This window comes from Peromyscus leucopus, chromosome 8b, assembly GCF_004664715.2.
Source record: "Peromyscus leucopus breed LL Stock chromosome 8b, UCI_PerLeu_2.1, whole genome shotgun sequence".
NCBI classification, from domain to species: Eukaryota; Metazoa; Chordata; class Mammalia; order Rodentia; family Cricetidae; genus Peromyscus; species Peromyscus leucopus.
In genome coordinates this window covers 36,049,182-36,070,851 of record NC_051086.1, presented here as the reverse complement: position 1 = coordinate 36,070,851, position 21,670 = coordinate 36,049,182, and the positions used below count along the sequence as shown (strand labels likewise).

Here is a 21,670-nt window from a genome sequence, read left to right as displayed (position 1 = left end):
ATCTGGCTGGAGTGTCACAAGGTATAATTGGCAGCTGTTGGGCCCTATGACCAGGTGCCTGAGTCCCTGAATGGGGCTTTGGGTCCATGGATAATTGCCAGTATGTGCAGGGGATGTCAAGGGACTCGGGCATCAGGCTGTGTGTGACAGCATCAAATGAAGTCCCAGGCCCACTTTGACCAATTGTTTTTTATCTGGGAGGCTGCTGTTCCTCCTCCAAGTCACAAGTTCCTCTTGGGTTACAAGTCCCCAGGTTGAGGAGGCTTAATGGAGTAATAGCCCCTGGTTCCAGCCTGTCCCAACTACGGTCCTTAGAACATTCCAAGATGAATTTTGATTACATTTCCTTGTAGGGACCAAGAGATTTTTCATCAGGAAATTCCCACTGACCTGGTGCTTAAAACCCCCACACATTGTTGGAAGGGGTATAAACCAGTACGCCCTTTGGGGAAACATTTAATAGTTTCTCTCCGAACTGAAAATGGCAGGGAGAAGGTCTGGCTTGTTGGTGGAGTACTTGTCTAATATGCACGAAGCCCCGGAATTGATTGCTTCCATTGCATAAACTGAGTGTTGTGGGGCATGCCAGTCATCCCAGCAATCAGAAGGTGGAACGAGGCAGGAGGGCAACCTTAGCTACACTGGGGGATCAAGGCTAGCCTGAGCTACAGGACAGCCTCTTTCAAGACAAACCAACCAACCCTCTCCAAACTGCACATTGGCTCCTCCTAAGAACTTTCCATCTGGATGTGGTTGCATATACGAACTGTGTGTCTTGGTGAGGGCCGCAGTGTGGTGGGCAGTGGACAAGGCCAGCACAAAGGGACTAGAGGCGAAGGCACACCGGGTGGGGGCAGAGGGCAAGGCAGGGCAGCTGCTGTGGTGTGGGGCTGGGACTACAGGCTCTGGAGAGCGTCCTTTGGAGGGCTAGGCTCCAACCTGCAGTGGCCAGGAGGGACCCTGGTCAGCCTCCTCCACTGGCTGGGTAGTGAGTCTATGAGGAGTCCACAGGCTCGTTCAGGATCTAGTCAGGTCTAAGGGGGAAAGAGGTGAGCTAGAGGAAGCCACCTAGAAAGCAAGCGCCAGAGGAGGTACTTGGGACAGTTGACCCACAAGTCCACAAGTTGGCACACCACAGACCTAGGACCCATGCCCGGAGTGCCTTTCTTCTTTTCTCTTTAATACAGGGTCTCATGTGGCACAGGTGGGCTTCTGACTTGCTTTGGAGGCAACAGAAGACTTTGAACTTCTGGTCTTCCTGCCTCTACCACCTACATGCTGGGGTTACAGGCGTGTGTCACCACGCCCTGGGATGCAGTGCTGGGGCTGGAATGCAGGGTTTGTGCGTACGTGACAGGACCCTATCCACAGACTCATTTCCCCCACTCCCCCGGGACCACTCCAGACAATACACCTGTCAGTTTGAATTCACCCAAAGATTAAAAAGGCAGGAGGTTTAGATATCACCAGGGTCTTCAACCCAAGCTGGAAAGAACTGGCCTCAGCTTCAAGTACTATGTTTTCCAAGAGTTTAAAACAAAATGTACCCAGGCGTTTAATGAGATGATCTTAATGCAGAATGACAGCTACTGTCTGCCGGGTGGCAAACAGCTCTCCATGCTAATCAAACGCCTCTCATCACTCCACAATGGATTCACGACCAGTTCATACAAAGACAATAAAAATTAAATGAGTCACGAGCTCCTAAATCATTTTCTTTTTGGTCTTTTTTTCTTTAAAAAGAACTCACTTCCAAAGAAACATTTGGAGAGAGGAGCACATGCTTCATTAGAAATATTTGTTCTCAGTTTTACACCGTTTAGCCATGGGGGAAAGGGAACCTTTTAACAGACCCTTCAAACAATAGCACAGATACTTTCTTCTAGTGGGGCTTTGTGGCACTGCTTTTATCCCTGTACTCGGCCTGCCAGCATTTGAAAGCCCCAAAGAGTGAGCTTCCGTTAAAAAAAAAAACAAAAAACAAACAAACAAACAACAAAGGAAAAAAAACCCACAGAAACCTCAAACCTACAGCCAAATAAAGAGTGACTCAAGTTATTTGAAATATACTGAGTGTGTGGTAGGTCTTTAAAATCTTGTAGAACCATTTGTTTATGTTGTGTGTGCATGTGTGTGCGCAGGCATGTGTTCCGCAGCACATGTGTCGGGGTGAGTGGCAAGCGCCTTTATCACTGAGCCGTTGATGTCTCCTTCTCTCCTTCCCCTTAATTTTTAATTACATTTACTTATTTATATGTGTGTGTGTGTGTGTGTGTGTGTGTGCGCAAGCGCGTGCGCATGTGCGTGTGCGTGCGCATGTGCGTGTGCATGCACCTATGTGTGTGCAGGTGCGGAGGTCAGAGGATAACTTAAGGATTTGGCTCTCTCCTTCTATCATGAGGGACCAGTGATCCACCATGCTTGGCAGCAAGCACCTTTCTTTACCCACAGAGCCATCTAGCTGTCCTCCCCACCCCGTCTCCCCCCACCCCTGTCTTAAAAAGAAGAATATAAGAGAGATAGGGGATGTGGCTCAGTGGTACATTGTTTGCTTAGCATGCACAAGGTCCTGGTTTTGCTCCTTGGTAACACACACACACACACACACACACACACATACGCACGCACGCACACACGCACGCACGCACGCACGCACGCACGCACCCCTTTCCCCCCTGAGAAGGTCCTCAGTGGGGCCAGAGGGGAGTGGCTAGTGTGCCAGCAGCTCATCCAAGTGGATGCAGCTGTGGGACCTTGGGAGCTGGAGGGGGTTGCGGGAGGTAGGCAGAGGCAGCCACAGGGCATAGCAATGCCAGGCACTAAGTATTATGTCCTGTTATCAAGAAACCCCGAGTGCCACTGGGTGGCAGGCTGGCTGCAGGCCCCCAGAAAGCTCCTCCATGCCTCTGAGTGCTCTAACCCCACCCACTTTATGCAGTTGTGGGAAGAGATGAGCCCAGTACCTGCTACCACAAGGCAGGAGCAGCTGCAAACCCATAGGGAAAAAAACAGCACCAACACTCAGTGATTCTGCTGATCTGCCATCATCGGTGGCTTCTGGGATGCCCCGCCCCTGTTTCTGTCCCTCCTTGGGCAGGTGCCATCATCCTTTGGATGACTGGAGAGCAAAAGAGTCACGTGGTAGAGGACAAGTGATACTGTTGAGGCAATGACGCACAGTCTGGATTTGGAGGGGTCCCTCACTCTGCTTTGAATGGCTGCTGGGAAGCCTGGAGTGGTTAGAGAACCAGAGGACTGTGGTTCAGAGTGGGTTTGCATGTTTTGTTGGTATGGAAAGTAAGACAGCCTTCAAACTCCATCCCAGAATGCCCAGGGTGGGGCTGGGAGTAGCAGTTATGTCTATTTTTGACATGGGCCCCAGCTTAGACCCCAAATCCTGTTTCTGAGCCTTAGGGAGGTGTGTGTGTGTGTGTGTGTGTGTGTGTGTGCCCGCGCACGCACGTGCATGCGCATGTGTGCAGGAGCTATCCAGGGAAGGGTGATACATGGTTCTTCTTGGTGGTTCAGGCAAAGAAAGCAAGATGCTTTCCTGTCTTCTGTGCAGGACTCAAAAATCACATGGAGTCCAAAGTGGCTTCTTCATCACTGACCCGTGTGACCACAGGGTTGGGAGAGCCTTCAGAGCTTAACCTGCCCCCTTTCTGATGGGACACCCAGAGTGGTAGACATCTTTCTGCTTCCTAAGATAGTGTGGTGTCTGGGCAGAGCGAACCCTCCAGGATGAACCTGGGCTCTGGCTGCTGGGAGACACCTGTTACTGGCATTTTGTGAGTGACAACATTTGCCTCTTACACATAGCATTTGTCACTGGACAGAGCAGAGCCAGGGAGATCTGACTGCTGACTTCTGGTGCCCACAGTGGGATGGTCTGAGGGGCACCATGGCATGGGCTGGGGGACCAGGGTCTCATCTTCTTCCTCTATCAGACAACGCTGGTGTGAACACACTCCTAGGGGCAGCCTGACTAAAGAAGACGGTTTCTAGGTCAGTGACTGTGGCCGTAGTTCCCCCAGGGCTGTAGTGAGCACAGGGTTGGATCTAGACACACTGAGAACGATGGCTGCTTGAGTCAAGAAGCCAATAGGTGGCCAGGAAGTAACTCAATTAGAGGCTGTACGTTTTTTGGCTCCAGGGACCGTGGGTTGGAGTGGAAACCATCGATTTCTCTTCAGGCTGACAGAAAGAGGCACATTGTGACCCAGGAGCCTCTGTGAGGGGTGCTCTTGCTAGCACCCTGCACAGCGGTCTCTTTTGGGAGTGGGGACCTTCTTGGGGGGGGGGTGCAGTTTCTGCTGTTACGAGCTGGTGAAGCAGAAGTCATGTGCATGTGAAGTACTGGTGTGGGCATCCTCAGGAGGCTCTGAAGAGTCCCGGTTGGACTTTCTGACAAGGTGAAAAGTGCCGTGAATGGTACCATAGCCATATGGAGGAAACTTTGGTCAGGAGACACCGTGGCTACTCTGACTGTGCTCTAGGCCAATTTAGAGAGGGACAAGGCTTGGGAACAGTTGTGGACCTCCCTTTTGTTCTGGGCCCCATGTTCCCTGGGGCTCTTCTTGGAGACACGTTCAACTTTAGGTGAGGAGGGTCTCTGGTCCTGTGTAGCAGCCACATTCGACCACATTGCTTCTTGATTAAAACTCAGTAGTTCCCCTGAGTCTATGGGGAAACGGCAAAGGCTGTAACATTGCTATTCAAAGCCCTTTGGGGTCTGTTCCCAACTGCGGCCTTTCCACTGCTCTCCCTTGCTTGTCCTGGTCACAGGAAGCCCCGGCGAGGACCGCTCCTTTCTGCAGCCCTTCCAACAGGTGTTTGTGGAAGTCTTGCCTCCCCCCGTGTGCTGGGAACAGTGTCTTTGCTCTGGACCCCAGCGTGGGACTTTTGTGGCACTTAGTAAGCAAATCAATGCAGAAATGATGACTGGCAAGCTCGGCGCTTCTGACAGAAGTGTTCGCTCTCCACAGAACACAGGCGGCTCCTCGCTTGCCTCCGGGCTAGAGGGGAACATTGACTTTCTGATCAAATATTATTCTGATGCTCAAGGCATCTTTGATGTTTGCAAGTCAGAAAAGTTTAATTACATGTGTCATTAGGATGGCATTCTCTAATAGCTCTGTGACTGAATTCATTAACAGAATTCTTAACAGATAAGACAAGACAAATTAATATTTTGTTGCCCATGAAAGCGTCTCATTAAGAGAGTAGAGAAAAAGTGATTAATATTTTCTTGCCAATCAAGATGTCTCATACAAATGACAAAGAAAGGAGACCCACACCTTTTTGTGTTTTCTAGTCTCCCTGCCTCGGGCTTGGAAGGCTGATCCGTTTCCCTGGTTGGAAGCCATGTTTCGGTACCAGGCATTAATTACAGCTGCGTTGATTGTATTTCAGCGCTCATGGTGGCAGGGTGAGGGGTGCTGAGGCAGCCAAAGACCCCCAGAACCTCAGGTCTTTGCTCCTCCTGGGCTGTTCTCCCCTGACCAGTTCTTGCTTCATAAATACCCTGGGCCTTCTGGGGACCCAGCTATTGCCCTCTTTGGCTCTACTTACTCCTAGAAGTGTCCTCCTTGGTGTCCTGGGAGGGAGGGAGGCTGCTGCTGCAAACCTTCTGGGTATCCCACACTGAGCTGGGTCTTTCCCACACATGGTCAGCTTAATGTTAATGAGGGTAGAATGTTAAGTTTCAAATCCTGGGACAAATGGCTGAAGTGCTTATTTAACAAATCCAAGTGGACACTGGCCACTAGGTTCTGCCAGCATCCCTCAGTCCCTACTTGTTACAGGGTCCTCCTGGTTGGTGTACCCCACCCTCTACCCTAAAATTCTCCAGCCCAGGGGCTAGGCATCCCTTCACCCAGCTTCCCTTCCCATATAATCAACCATTTTGGTTACTCCTCCTCTTTGGGCCTCCTGGCTGCTGCACCTGGTTCCCCTCTGTCCCCTCTCCCCACAACCTCTCCTCACATAGTTCAGGATCATATCACTCTGGACTCTCTCAGGTGCCTCTGCCTCTGGCTATGCTCTCCCTTTTAGCTACAATAAACTTTCTCCTCCACCATACCTAGGAGCAGTCATGTCCTTCCTTTTTATTTTTTCTTCATTCAGTAATAATAATAATAATGAAGATGATAATGACATTCATAGAATAGTTTATGTAAAGAATGTTACATGCATTTCTTTACTGTAAATCTATAAGGCAGGTGCCCTCTCTCATTTAGCTCATTTCATAGATGAGGAAAATTGAGACTTATAAAGGTCAAGGGTCCTTTCCAAGGTTACTCAAAAAAGTGTCAGAGCTGAGACTTGAACCTAGGCCTCTTTGAACCCACAGCCTATGTTCTTCATTAGCAGGTGGTGCTCCTTCTCCCTGATGTGGAGGAAGCAGCATGGGCATTGCATGTGTGTTTTTGCATGCAACAAGGACCCCTGTAGAGCAGATGCTGCCTGCACCTGTGTCTGGGGCTTCTGAGAAGCAAAGACCTGACCCTGCCTATTTGCAGGCTACTGACTCAACCATGAGCAAGTGTTTCCAGAGAGGTAACGAGGGGCCATTAATCTCTGGTTGCACCCACAATTATCCAAATTGCTAACCTGATTTGAAAAGGAGAAATGCAATCGAGTTGGTGCTGGAGGCATGTTTGAGTAATTTAATTAACCGATGGCAAGTGCGCTGAGGAGAGTTTGCCTCTGCTTTTATTTCCGACGTGTTTAAATGGAGCACCAAATAATGCTGGGGAGGTTAGTCAGTCACCGGTGGCCCCGGCCCAGTGAGGTGACAATCACGGCGGCCAAAGGCATTTGCAAATGGATGCCAATTATGAGAGGCTCTGTATACACAAGCCGGCATACCCAACCCACACACATGCACACATATACACGCTCATACTCAACACACACATGTACACACAACACACACACACACATACACACACACACACACACACACACACACACGTGCACACACACACACACACACACACACACACACACACACACACACACACTGGACTTTCTTGCTATGGTCTCTAGCAAGGCCTAGCCATCTCAGGTCTAGAGGATGAAGGAGTCTACTCAAGAATTGTCTACCAGGCACCCCCAGGGCAGGCTTCACTGACATTCTGAGATGGATGGGAGAGGAGACTGGCTGTCCGTCCCACAAAAGGGGAAGTCTTAGGGAATCAATACTGCCTGGTGTGACAAGAGGGTTGAGGACATTCCTCAGCCAGATCTGCCAGGTTAGACGCTGTAGAATGGTCACTTTTTTAGCTGCTTTCCCTGTGATCTGCAGGCTCCACCTAAAGGGGCCTCGGGTCTTGAATCTCAACTCTAATGGTGCCTATACTTTGGGCTGGACTGTGTACACCATGATAGTCTCAGCCCTGGAAGCAGCTTCACATCATGAGTTTAGCCGCCATCTGGAGACTGTCAGCGTTGCTGCCCATGGTCCCTGCTTGTGCTTGCATGTCCCTAGGGATGGGAGGCTCAATCTACCATGAGGCAGGCTCAGTAGCAACAATGGTGCCCCATCTGAGGAGCTCAGATTGGTTTCCTTGGTGGTCACATGGCTTAGATCATCTCCTTTCACTTATAGGTGGCCAGGATCTGACCATTCATCCCACGAGTCATCTTCTCTGATGCGAGCATCCCATTGTGGACCTACTGTTCATCCGGAGTCTAGGAGACCAGTGTAGCCTCCTCTGCTTGGAAACTCTACTCCCGTTATTTTAGCCCAAGACCCATAGCTGCCCCTGTATCTCACCAACATGGGTGGCATTGCTGACTTCTCTCATGAAATGTCTGGACAGCCACCGCTACCCTTTGCCAAAGCTAGACCAATTGTTATATTTGAATTAGTCCATGTCTTCTTGCAGTTCAGTGGAAGGGAGGGGCAGCCCAGGTTGCTTTCTTAAAGATAAATTTACTAGGGATCAGCAGGCCAAGGAATTACTCATTGTCACAAAGCTGGTATAGAAGTAGCTGACAGGTTCTTCAGGGTCCAGAAGTATTATTCCCTGTTGGTCACATCAGGCTGTGTAAATTCACCCACCTACTCTCTGATAAGGAGTGTGTGTGTGTGTGTGTGTGTGTGTGTGTGTGTGTGTGTACGCATGTGCAGTGCTGGGTGTATGGGTTTGTGTGTATAGAAGTTCTCATGGTTGGCATCAGTTTGTAAATGCCCTTTGGACACTGTGATTGGTTCCAGGATAAGTCAGGGCTACTTGTGACTGAATAACCTCTATGTCCATCTGTGGGGGGAGGTGGCTGGAAATTCCTTGAATCTGCATCTCCTTACCCCCGAAAAAAGGTTCTTAAAGTGAGCCTCTGCTGGCCTTCCTTGGCTCCCTTTTACCTCCTCATCTGTCGTTTATCCTCCATCCACCCAGTCACCTTGCTCAACTGCCTTCTGCAGGGACAGCCCAACTGTCCATACTCTCCCCAGCTGTACAGCTGGATCCTCCTCCTTGCAGCCCCTGGCCAGCTTTTCTCTCAGCCTGGCTGTGCTCTCTGGCAGCGTGTGGCTCATCCCTGTGAGGGATGAGACCGGGCTCACACAACCTGTTTCTCTCCAGATCCCAGGCTTAGGGCCTGTTTTAGGCCTTCAGGCCACCTGCCCTGGCCGGGTGCCTCCTGGTCAGTAACAGCCTCCTTTGACTGGACATAACTATCAGGCTGATGACTGTCATCCATCTTGCCCTCTGTACATGCAAGGACTTGGGTCCTCTAAAGCTGTCAGGCTGAGCGTGGACCTGTTAAATGGAAGGCCTCTGCCACTACTGCCACACGGTGTCCTGCACGTTGACATTCCCAGGACATCCCTTGCACTCAGAACGAGTGCCGGTGACTTACATTGATGTCTTCCAGGCCCAGGAAGCTCAGAGTGAGCCCATTGCGCTTCCAGATGATCGGCGGCCTCAGGTCTCCACGAATAGCACAGGTCAACACTGTGCTCAGCCCCACGGTCACTGTGGTCACACTGACCTTGTCCTCAGGGGCGAGGCTCAGCTGAATCACTTCTGCAGAAGGAGAGGAGAGAACGGTCAGATGCAGACACAGGGGGCCAGACCTCAACTCCAGGTGAACAGTCACAGATTCACTCAAGGGCAGGGCCAAGGGGAGCTTTGGACCCCCAGAAGTGGTTTATAACATGCCAACTAAAGGCACAGGTAGACACCTTTGCTGGGTGATGGGTTACAATTATGTTGAACGTCTGAAAGGCTCTGTGAGTCAGAACCAGTCAGGAGCAATAGGTAAGGTGCTGGAGAAACATCTGGGCCACGGGTTTGTGAGTGGAGTTGAGAACACCAGTTGTCAGGCCCCATAAGGTCCGCCCCGTGCAGACAGACCACAGAGCCAGCAGTGGGGGATGCTGCTTGGAGCGCTCTGGCTTAATGAAGTTGGAACTTGCTGAGTGCGGTCAAGGTCTGTTGGTGAGCCGACAGGTATGCCGTCCATCTGGGGTAGCTTAAAGGTTGAACTGTCTGCGGTCTGGAGCAGGAACTGGCTGACCTTTGAAGGTCTGTTTCTGCTTGAAGATTCACTGAGCTTGGACTTGGATTTCTGTTCTGTGACCGTGCACTGTGGCCTTTCATTATTATTGTAATTATCTTTGGAAATATACTTCAGGCTGGCCAAATTATGAGCCCTTCTATTTTCACTTGCCAACTGGCACGGAGACTGGTCATTCTTTAGGCAAACACAGAAGGATCTAAGATACTTCCACACCACCCCCAGGCTTTCTGCAATCCTCACGATTTATGAAAAATGAATCAAACCCAGGCTGCTGAGTGCTAGCGTGGGACCAGGCTTGGGTGGAGGGGACTGGGACTGGTGTCACCACCTCAGGCTGTGCATCTGGATTGCCCGAGTGTGGGGGAGGGGAACAGGAGAGGAGAGAGGCGCAGGAGCAGCGCTGCAGGGTGGGAGTTGGAAGCAGGTGCCTGAGGTGAGACCTGCAGCAGCCAAGTCCCTTCCTTGTCATGTAGTGGCCCTGCCCTGGGCTTGTGACGGTGAACACGCTCTACACCGAGGTGCTTCCTCAGTGCTTGTTGGATGGATGGATGAACAACGGAGAAAATGAAAATAAAGGAGCCCAAGAAGAGCCAAGAGGCCTGTGGGGAGGGGCAGTCACACAGAGGAAAAATGTGACTCGAGCAAAGGAGCCAGCATGAGGAAAGATAAGCACCGGGTGATGGATGTGGATGCAGTCGGTGTAATATTTCACCAACATTATAGCCGTGCATTTCAAGTTCCCTCTTAAATCACGGTCCGCCTGCTGCCCTCCCACCTCTGGGCCAGGACTGTTATTGCTCAGGGCGGGAGAAAGAGGTGCAGACTGTGTAGCAGGACCAAGAACCTGGTTTTAGAGATTCAGAGGAAGGGAAGGAAGGTGTGATGGGAGGGGTGTGTGTGAGGGAGGGGATGAGGAAGGGAGGGAAGGAGAGAGGGACAGAGGACAGAGAAGGACCAAGAGAGGGAGGGAGAGAGAGAGAGAGAGAGAGAGAGAGAGAGAGAGAGAGAGAGAGAGAGAGATTGAGAGATTTTGTTTAGCTTCCACTGAACTCCGGGCCCTTAGGGCTCAGAATCCAGGGCTCTCAATTGGAGAAAGGAACTCTTCCTCACTGGATGAACACTGTGCTCTGGAAGCAAGATGAGTGGAATACCCCTCTTGCCCTAGGGACTATGAGAATAAGAAGGGAGCGTCCCAGGTATGCAGAGGGAGGGATCCTGAGGGGGTCTGAAAGATGCTGCACGCCCCCCAGCAGTCTGCTCCCCACATCCTGTGAGTCAGACCAGAGCCTGAAGGGGTGCTGGTGGTGGGGACAGGCTGTGGGAGGCTCTGCCTGGGCGGGTAGCAGGGCTGACCTGAGTAGCCTGGAGGTCCTGCTGGTTGGAACGAGGCAGCAGAGTGAGGCTATGTGTGCGGCTTCCCTGGAAGCCAGCCTGGAGGGCGACTGGGATGAAGATGCATAGAGCAGTTATACCAGAACATTTATGCCTATGGACTGTGGAATCATCAGCATGGACATCCTTACCAATGGAGGGAGTGTTCAGTTGCCTCTTTCTCAGTGTCCCCGGAGAAGAAGTGAGGCTAGGTGCAAAAGGGATCATCACACTCTCTGCATCTGACTTCCATCAAGACCAGAAAGACAGGCTATCAACATAGAGTGGCCCTTGCAGGAGACAGGGCTTCCCCCGGGGCTCCAGTTCTCTGCTGTGATTTCCCCAGCTACCTGTATCACATCCCTAGGTAATTAGCACACAGTGCCTCCCCTCTGCTTGGGCTGCTGCAGACTCTTGTGAGTCCAGTAGGCATCCTCAAGGCTTCTGTGAGGCCTGGGAACCACTGCCTTCCAAGATAGGAGGGGCCTGGGAATCTGAAAGGGGCGGGGCAGTGCAGAGTAGAGGTTGAGAGACAGGCCATCTGCTGGATTAGAGTTCTGGGCTGCAAGTGCCGGCTTTCATCTAGGATAGGGTACCAAGAGGAACTGTAGGATCCCCTCCTCCATGGTACTCCCAAGGTCACAGTTTTCACAAAAGGTCTGCTACAGCCTGGAACATAGGGCCAATACACACAAAGCATCATGGGGTCAGGGCAGTGGGAGCCTTCTGCCACCCTCCTGGTCTGCGTGGCTGGGGCAGCTGGGCGATGCACCTTCCACGGCTGAGTTCCCCATCATTTGTATGTATGAAGACATACACTTTGTGCAGGAAAAACTCATGCAAAATTAGAATGCGTGAGTACCCACAGAACCATCGTAATTCCGCTCCTGTCAGCTACACAAATATTAACCAAACAGCAAATATTTGGATCATTTAAAGTTTAATTAAATGAATGTTTTATTGGATTTAATTCGTGTCAATATTCCCCAGCTCCTTTTAAAATTCTAAAGAGATTTATGGTTACTGAGCCTTCTTCTCTCCCCCTTGTTTCTTTATTTACTGTTCAGCAAGCTTTCCCTGGCAGCCCCTGCTTCCAGGCTAAGTGGGAAGACCAGGCAAGTTAGCTTTCTGGGGTGAATTCTGGGGGGAGCTGGGGCCCACTGGACAGGATAGGACTCTTACCTCTGGACCTGGCTCAGCTTCTGAAAAGCAGAGTGGCCTTGGGCAGGTCCCTTCCCGTCCTTAGACTTCCATGTAGATATCAACAAAATGAAAGATGTGGCTAGGAGCCCCAGGGACTCACACTATGAGATAAGTACTCGACAAGGATCTGCCTAAGGTGGGGAAGGTTTAATGTGGCTTGTGGTTTAATTCGGGATATAGACCGTCATGCTGGGGAAAGCATGGTAGCAGCCGAGGGAGGCAGCTGGACACACTGCATCCGGAAGCAGGACACACAGAGAAATGCCGGTGCTCAGCTTCCGTTCTTCCTTTTCATTCAGGAAAGGGGTGGTCCCCAACCTGTGGGATGGTGGCGTCCACTTCAGAGTGGCTCTTCCTGCATGGTGGTGTGAATGAGAAATGTCCCCTATAGGCTACGGTATTTGAATGTTTGCCTCTCAGCTGGCGGTGCGGCTTTGTTAGAGGTACATCACTGGGGATGGACTTAAGATCCCACAGCCAGTCCTTGCTTTCCGTTTTCTCTCCATCTACTTCATGCTTGTATTTGAAAAGCTCTCAGCTCACTGTCATGCCTCCCCAACCACTATGATGGCCTCGTATCCCTCTGGAACCTTGTAGGCCAAAATAAACTCTTTCTTCTATCAGTTGCTTATGCTTTTGGTCACAGCGTGTTTCTCATAGCAACAGAGAAGTAACTAATACATGCCTCCTCAGTTAACGCTTCCTGGAAACATTCCCACAGACAATGCTCAGAAGTGTGTTTAAAACCAGTCAGGTTGACAATGAAGGTTGATTGTCACCCCAAACTGTTAGATTCTACAGCTCTGAGTGGATAATTCTGCGTGGATGCCCCTGAAGAGCCCCTCCATCCTGCAGGTGGTGCCCACTACCCCTGCCTTGCCCCCATTGTTATCTGCCTCTGCTCTCTGCTCACTATTGTAAGGGATGTCTCAAGCAGAAGCACCAGGGGTTGCCATGCCTCACAAGAACGTCCCTCGTGATGGCCCCCCTCTTACTCACTGGCTCCCAGCAGCTTCCTACATGGTCCTGTCTTACTGTGGTTTCAATGTGAAATGTTCCCCATAGGCTTTAGGAGGTGGAGCCTTGCTGGAGGAAGTGGGTCACCAGAGAGGGTCTTCAGGCTCCATAACCCAGCCCCACTTCCTGTTAACTCCGCATCTGCTGACTTCCTGCTTCTGCCACTGTAGCTTCCCTGCCTGAAGCCACATCTTCCCCGTCCTGATGGAATGATCCCCGTGGCTTGTGAGTCATAATAAACACTTCCTCTCTTAGGTTTCTTGTCAGGCATCTCTTCACAGTAATGAGATGAGTAATTAATGCATCTCCAATGTAACCAATGCCCCTTCCTCCCACAAACCTCTATTGTCCCTTCCAGAATAAAGCTCTCAGCTGCTGTTACTCATGCGACATGCAGAATCGAGAAGAGTCCCTGATCTTGTACCCACTCTGTCTTGGACATTATGCTCTAGCTGGTTTCTTATTCCTTGGATTTAAAACAGTGTGTGCGTGCGTGTGCATGCACACACACTCACATGTTCACATGAGAGTGCTGGTGCATACAGTTATGTGCATGTATATGGAGGCCAGAGCAGTGCTCTGTGCCCACAGGGACATGGATGCTGCTGCTATGAGAACTGCATTGGAAAGCTGCTGGGTGATGAAGGATTTTAAGGAGGGTAAGGAAGTCAGATGGTCTTCAGGGTCAGGCTTTCTGGCATACATGGGCTTCCTCTTGCTTCCCCCTGGCGTGAGGAGATAGGCTGTGCATTGTGACGACTGTCATGTCTGCACAAGTGAGCTCCTTTCAGCAAGGGTGGCCCGCTCCAGTAGACCTGGAGGGGCACGGCTGGGAGGTCTGTCCTGTAGCCGTGGTGCTATTGGCTGACTAGCATGGTGCCTGGCACATAGTAGCTAGGCTGAGGCCTTGACCTCCCTCCACTCCTCTGCCCCAGAGTGGTAGCATGACCTCGGTTTTGCAGACACAGTGCTGTAGGCACTGGCCTCCACCTTCGTGCCTTCACAGATGTTGAAGAGAAGGGTGTCCATGAGGAACCCAGAGGTCTTCCTTAAGCAGGCTAGAAACCGGGTAAATGAGGAGTAAATGATGTGGTCAGATTGCCCCCTGTGGTTAAATATCATCGGAGCCAGAGCTACGCTGCCCCCACTACGCCATAGTCATCCTCCTGCACAAACACTTACATAGGGTTTCCATTCTCCAAAGATCTACTTTATTATACATCATTATAGATCATTATACATCACTGGCACGGTGGTTTACATACTGCCTGTGTTAGTGCCTCTTCTATTGCTGTGATAGAATGCCATGACCACAGCAACTTAGAGAAGAAGGAGTTTATTTGGACTTAGAGTTCCAAAGGGCTAACAGTCTGTCATGGCAGAGAGACATGCCAGCAAATGACAGGCATGGTAGCAGGAGCAGGGAGCCTAGGGCTCACATACTGAATGGCTAGTAGAAAGCAGAGAGAGCGAACTGGGAATGGTGAGAGGCTTTGCCACTTCCTCCAACGAGGCCACACCTCCTAAACCTCGCAAGCAGCACCGTCAATAGGAAACCAAATGTTCAAATGTCTGAGACCACGGGGGACCCCTCATTCAAGTGCTTGACCCACCGAGCCATATCCTCAGCCTCCGCCCCAATATGTGGGAGCCTTGAATGGTACACCGAGGCTCAGGATTATAGTACCCTGTAGGAGAGCCGAAGCCAGGTGCTAAGACTTAGGTCCGTAAGGGCAGCCTCTGCTCATATGCACTTTCCTTGGGATGAATGCACTCTTCACTCTTTAGTGACGGGTGTCCCTAAAGGAGGTGTGGCCACTGTGTGACATACTCTGGTGTCACCCCGTGATGGGCGCAATGTGAAGATGTTAAGTGTTGAGTGTGTGTCCAAGGTCTCCATACCAAATAGGACGGGTGACATCCTAGACTTTGTGACTTTAGCTGGAGTTTATAGAATGGACTGCTTGGGCTCTGCCCAGGGATGGTGTTTGGCCGTGTGTGTGTGTGTGTGTGTGTGTGTGTGTGTGTGTGTGTGTATGTGTGCATTTGCTGTACTGGGGACAGGACCCAGCTTGTATACCCTTTCCTCCCTCTGTTCCCTCCATCACAGAACTATCATGCTGGGCTCCCTTCAAGCACCTGTTGAGACCTCGCAGGCATGAGGCTGGGGTTGGGTTATTTTAGAGCATGTCATCTTGACACAGGCTTGGAGTTCCAAGGTGCAGCCAGCCTGTGCAGGTTGTTTGTTCCAAAGCCACACAAGAGGCCACTTCGAGGCATCCTGCTTCCTTCCGCATAATCAGTTCCCATTTTTCTGCTCTTGTTCTCATCCCTCTTGCTCGCCTCATTTTGGAGTTGGCAATAAACTAATTTGTTAATTACCCAGAGTCATAGGTAATTTACATTTTCAGCTGACTTACACGGGTTGGTGTTGCTTCACTCTTTATTACAGTTTAGTTGTCAAGGTGTGGTCTCCAGTGTAAACAAACCTCTTTATGAGATGCATACAGACAGAGACCAGACCTGTTTTATTTCCTGTGTATCCTCAATACTTAATACAATGCTGGCCCACAGAAGTGACTGAATAGGTAATTTTATGCAGGTGAAGGATTCCTGCTCATTCAGCTATTATTTACTGAACACCTACTACCTGCCAAGATGTGGTGGGAATGTACTAGCAAGCAAAACAGGCCCAGTGCCTGCCAACCTGGAGCTCACCGCTCAGCAGAGAAGATGGGTCTTGAAGGGCTGGGGGCAGACAGGGCCTGTCTGTAGATACAGGGCGAGAGCCTTGGCTCCTGCCGTGCCCGCTGCCCTCCTGTTTGGGCCTTCCTCGTGTGGTTAGTGCGGAAGGTAGACCCTTACCCTGCTTTCTATTTGCCCCAGCCTGGTGTAGGTTCCCCTTGACTAAAGGATCAGCTGGTACAGGGGGGCAGAGTTGACTGGGAGTCTCTCTGGGTTCTGTTCACCTCCTCGAAGCAATAAACCATTTGGGTTTCTCCGAAAACTGAATGTCATTGTGACTGGGACAGTTAGTACAACCATGTGCTTAGGTTTCAGTGTCCCTGTCCCGGGGTGCTGTGACCTGTCACAGTGTGTCAGGCAGCAGAGGCATTGACAGAAAGGAGCAGGGGTCAGAGCTGAGGCGGGAAGCTCAGGGTTTCTTGGTCAGCAGGGTAGGTGACCATCACAGAACCATGTCCAGCTCCCCCTCCCTCCTCCACTCCCTCCCTGTCCGTCTCTGTGTTTGGGAATACCTCAGTGAGGTAGTTCAGTCTACATATCTCCCATGCCTTGCCTCATCTACTCCCGAGGAAGACTTAAGATATGTGCAAAAGGCCAAGCTAGGCACGTAACTTGGTGGTTAGGATACCCGCTTCACACAGACAGCAAGGTCCCGTGTTCAAGCCTCAGCTCTGCCAAAAAGATGATATTGGCAAAAGGAAGAACACTACCTTCCTATTGCTTGGTGACATCAGGGGAAAGGGACATTAAAATGTATCTTCTGTAATTATATGTCACTTACTCTGCATTTCAGAAATCACTCTTGATCAGCAAGGCTGGGTGCAGAACTCTGGAGAGATTACCAAGAGGAAGGAACAGAAAGTTTCTACGCCCCCAGGAAAGGCTATTGTGTGTCTTTTCCCAGTTCCTGAGCATTCACCCCACTATTTCTCTTGGAGTCGGGGGGGGTATATGATTGGCTCTGATTCATGGGGGGGGTAACCATGCCTGGCACTTTCTCAGCATCACTATGGGGGCTAATTTGGTGCATTCACTTGACCAGGCCATCATAGGATGGCCAGATATTTGTTCAATCATTACTGTCTGTGTGGGGATGCTTCTGGAGGAGAGGAAGATAAGAATCTGCAGACAGAGTAAAGCAGGTTGCTCTTTGCAACGTGGATAGGCCTCATCAGTCCATCAAGGGCCTAAGGAGAATACACAGACTGACTAGAGAGCTCTTCCTGCCTGACCACTGAGGTAGGATGTTGGCTGTGATGATTAATATTGCCTGGCCAACTGGACAGAGTCTGGACTCAGCTACGAGATCAGCTTCTGGGCCTGTCTGTGAGGGATTATCTAGATTAGTTTAATTGCGGTGGGGATGTATGAGGGTGGGAGGCACGGCTCCTCGGGCTGGAGTCTCAGGTTGCCTAGAAAGGAGAAAGCAAGCCGAATGCAGCGTTCATCCTTCCTCTTTGCACATGCAACCCGACCAGCTGCCTCGGCCCCTGCTCCTGCGATGGACTGTACCCTGGAACCCTGAGCCAAAATAACCTTCCCTGCCCTCACCTTTGTCAGGGTGCGTGATCATAGAAACAAGACAAATAATTCATAAACTGACCCTTCCTGGATCGCAAAACTCCTGACTTTCAGAATGAGATGCATACCATCCGTCCTTCTAGGTCTCCTGGGTCCCCAGCCTGCTGCCAGCAGAGTTTGGGACTGCTCAGCTTCCAGAACTGTGTGGACCAGTCCCTCGTACTGAATCTACATCTGTTTCTATTGCTATCTCTGCCTCTGTTGATACCTCCGTGTCCTGTTGGTTTGGTTTCTCTGGAGAACCCTGATTAATGAAGTCATTATCTATACTCCCCCTCCTGTTCCTGCAGGGACCTGTGGTCAAGCATTTGTGGGTGTGAGGACCGTGGTCTCCTCATCTCTATTGAGGCCAGCTGCCCGACCCCATCAGACTCGATGAGGGTGGTGAACTCAGCCTTGCTGTGGCGTACTACTGAGATTTTGAGGTTTCTATAGCAGATGGTGTTGTAATTATGTATCACACCCCCTCAGAAAAGAAGGAATACAAGTCAGTGTACTTCTATCGAAGGAACAGCAGGGAGACGAGGGCAGGACCTGGGAGAGCAGCATCAGGTCAAGAAGCCTCTGAGCGGCTTCCAGCTCAGGTGATCCACTTCCTGTTCTAGGCCTCTGACCGTCTCTCCTGGGAGCTGGTTCCCTTACACCACCCCCCCCCCCATTGTCACAGACTCCCGCCTATGGAGGACATCTCACGGGGTAGGGGAGACACACATGCAGATGACAGTGGGGTAACAAACATGGGGACAAAGAAGGAGATGAGGAGGGAGAGCAGAGGAGGGGGCCGGAGGATTCTGGATCAACCATAGTTACATGGAAACCTGAGAGCTGAAAGGTGAGGAGACTGGGGGAAGGGACATCTTTTGTCTTGACGGTCTTAGATATCCCAAGTGGCCCAGAACTTGCTATGTAGTTAAGAATGAGCCTGATTTTTTTTTGGTGATTTTTTCCCCCACATTTAGTGTGTGTGTGTGTGTGTGTGTGTGTGTGTGTGTGTGTGTGTGTGTGTGTAGGACAGAGGTTAACTTGCAGGAGTTGATTCTCTCCTTCCACCCTATGGGTCCCAGGGATCCAACTCAGGTCATCAGTGTCGAGTGCCTTTAACCACGGATGCATCTTGCCAGACCTTGAACTTGAACTTCCGATCCTCCTGTCTACAGTCGCAGTGCAGTGCCGGGATCTTAGGCATGCAGGACGACGCCCCGTGTATGCAGTGCTAGAACTCAGGACTTTGTGCATGTTAGGAGAACGCTCTGCCAGCTGAGCTATCTTCCTGCCTTAGAAGGACACTTCAGAGGAAACTTCCCAAGGCAGGGTGGGGCTAAGGGACTGTGGGAACTGAGGAAGACCAGTGTGGCTGACAGGGAACAAGGCAGGGACATGTGACACTGTTGCAGGTGGACAAGAAGTTGAGGTAAGGACTGATAGCTTTAGAGTGATGGGACGTGTCAGGGGATTAATTTTCTTTTCCTTTTCCCATTTTCACGTGTGTGGTGTGCATGTGTGTACAGACATGTATGCACATGCATGTGGAGTCCTGAGGCTGATGCTGGAAATCTTCGATTGCTCTTCTGTCTTAGTCAGTGAGGCAGGGTCTCTCAATGGAACCCAGAGCTCACTGATTGGGCTAGTCTTGCTAGACAGCGTGTTCTGGGGATTCCCTGTTCTCCCTTCCGAGGCCGGAAGCACAGGCAGCCCTCCTCTCCCGCCTGGCATCTCACCTGGATTCTGGGGATCTGGGAACTCCAGTTCTTCCTTCAAGCTTGTCAGCAAACATTGTAACCACGGACCCATCTCCCCAGCCCTATGGGGAGGTTTTTAAACCAAGGAAGGACCTCACCTGACCTTGCATGTGCTAAAACCTTACTCTGGTAGTTGTGTGGCTAAGGCCCTTTTGTAGGGAGAGGAGAGGATTTGGGAGAACAGAGAGACCAAGGCAGGAAGCACCTCAGTGGTTCAGGGGACAGGACTGGGTTCAGTGTCAGCTTGTATGAGGGGCCAAGAGGGGGTGCCTGTGGGCGGATGAGGAGGGGAACTCCAGGATGGAGGCCCCCACTCCCTCTTAGCCTACCGGCCCTTCTGGCTTAGCTGATAGCCCTCAACACCCCTCCAAGCATCAGAATGAAGTGAAACTCAGAACCACTCTCTTGCTTTCCTGCATGAATCAGCGTCGAAAGGACTTTCTCAGTGGAGGCCATTTGTGAACCGTCATCTAGGAGAAAAGATGTCTCTATGGTCCCAGTCCCTCTCTCTGTGTGTCCTGGGGCCAGAGGACTCAGCAGGAGCCCCCTCTCCCTCACCTTCCCTGGCCCCAGCTCCTCTCATTCGACCTCTACCCAAGGCCCAGGCATGCTTCATGCATGTGAATGCGAGAAGCCGTGGTGGAAAAGGTCATGAATAAACATATCATGCTTTCTGGTTAATTATCCTCCAGAGGATGCTCAGCCATGGCTGCATTTTGTAAACAGGCATCAGCAGTCCGTTTTGGAGAGCAGCTTGCACTTGTCTCTGATGCCAGCTCCCCACATTGCCCATGGACACCAGCTGAGGGGCTCCAGGCCCTTGGAGCTCCTGCCAACTCTCATTTATTTAGTTTTTAAGTTTTGTTTTATTGAGTGTGTGTGTGTGTGTGTGTGTGTGTGTGTGTGTATTCTTTAGGTGTTTATAGAGACAGGGTAACTCACTGCCTTGGGACTAGCCAAATAGTCTGGTGTGGTTGCCCAGTGAGCCCAGGGCTCCCCTGCCTCTGCTCCCCCAAGTGCTGGGGTTATAGGGTCATATCATCACAGCTGGCTTTTTTTTTCAAACCTGGGTTCACCCATCATGCCTGTCCTTTTATGTGCGTTCCGGGCATTGAACTCAGGTCCTCAGGCTTGTTCGGCAAGCCCTCTACTGACTGAGCCATCTTGGCAGCCTGCATTTGTCTCTAGATTGTTGGGGCTGCCAGAGACAGGCTTTGAACCCTGGCAGCCCCAACAACAGGAGAGGGCTGGAGCAGGGCTGGTCGTGTGGTGACAGGAAGGAGCTTGGATCTCATTTCAGGAGCAGTCCCGGGAGGACTTCCGGCAGGAGGCAGAGATACTCTGACATTGAAGACAAATGTGTATCGTAGGAGAAATCCCTAGCGGTGTTAACAGAACGCCCTGGTGGCAGTTTCCTGGGCAGGGTAATCCCTTGGTATCAGGGAAACACTGGGCCCTCCGGCACCCTGAGCATGCCACCTCCGCACCCGGCAGGCTCCCTGCTTTCACAGATCTGTGCCCCACAGTACGAGCTGGTAGAGAGGATGTGCCGGCCTAAAAAGAAAGAAACCTTTTCTCCAAAGTCCCCACTGATGTCCCCTCAAACCCCACTGTCACATTTGTGTTATGCCATCATCCCTAAAGCCACTAGGCAAGAAGGCTGGCTTGGGGAGCCTGTCCTGAGGAGGCTCGGTCACAAAGGAAGAAGGGACAACGCTCATTGTTTATGTGGAGGGGACAGAGAGGTGACAGGAGGCCAGTGTTGTGGTGCCAGGGGCTTTGGCTAGACCATGAGCTATGGAACAGCAGATTATTTGGGTCACCTGCCGGGGGGCAGAGTGACTGAATGAAGATAGATAAGATGGGGAGACTGATAGGAAGAAAAGATTTGAGCCAATTATCGAGTTTGAGCCTGAAGTCCTAGGCAGGTGCTGGCTGGATTTGTTGAATGACTCAGAGAGAAGGTCCTGAAGGGGAAACAGAGGACTCTGCTTTTTAACTGCGGTAGGTAAATCAAGGAGCGAGCAGTGTGATCTAAGTCTAGGGCTCAAGGAAGAGGTGATCCAGGCTAGGCTGTGACCTTGAAATGCATCCATGCTCAAGTGACATTTAAAATGGGACCGCATGAGATTCCTGGGAAGCGTGAAGAAGAGGAAGGGTCTGGAGGCTGGAGGACAGGGACTCACCAGTGTACCTCAGGCTGGCCTTGAACTCTTAATCCTCCTGCCTGAAGAGGATTAAGGTGCCGCTATACCCAGTCCCTGGAGCTTTGCAACAGAACAGAAGGTGGGTGGGACATGACGTAGGGAAGTGGAATGGAGGGTGGGGAGATGAGGCAGGGCCCTTCCGTCTACACCTATGGTTCTCAACTCACCCTTATTCTAGTCCCCAGGAGACCTTTGGTGCTGCTTGGAAATAGTTTTGATTGTTTCAATGGGGGTGGCCAGGGGAGAAGGCAGTTTCCTGTCAGCATCTACCGAGCG

At 51.1% G+C, this 21,670-nt stretch overlaps 1 protein-coding gene across 1 annotated transcript in view; it reads right to left on the bottom strand.

The window, feature by feature from the left end:
* Positions 1-21,670, bottom strand: part of Fstl4 (follistatin like 4) — a 416,197-nt gene that overhangs the window by 49,726 nt on the left and 344,801 nt on the right. The window contains exon 7 of the mRNA XM_028855681.1: positions 8,869-9,035. Within this exon, the coding sequence (XP_028711514.1) occupies positions 8,869-9,035 (167 nt within the window). The remainder of the gene's footprint in view (positions 1-8,868; positions 9,036-21,670) is intronic.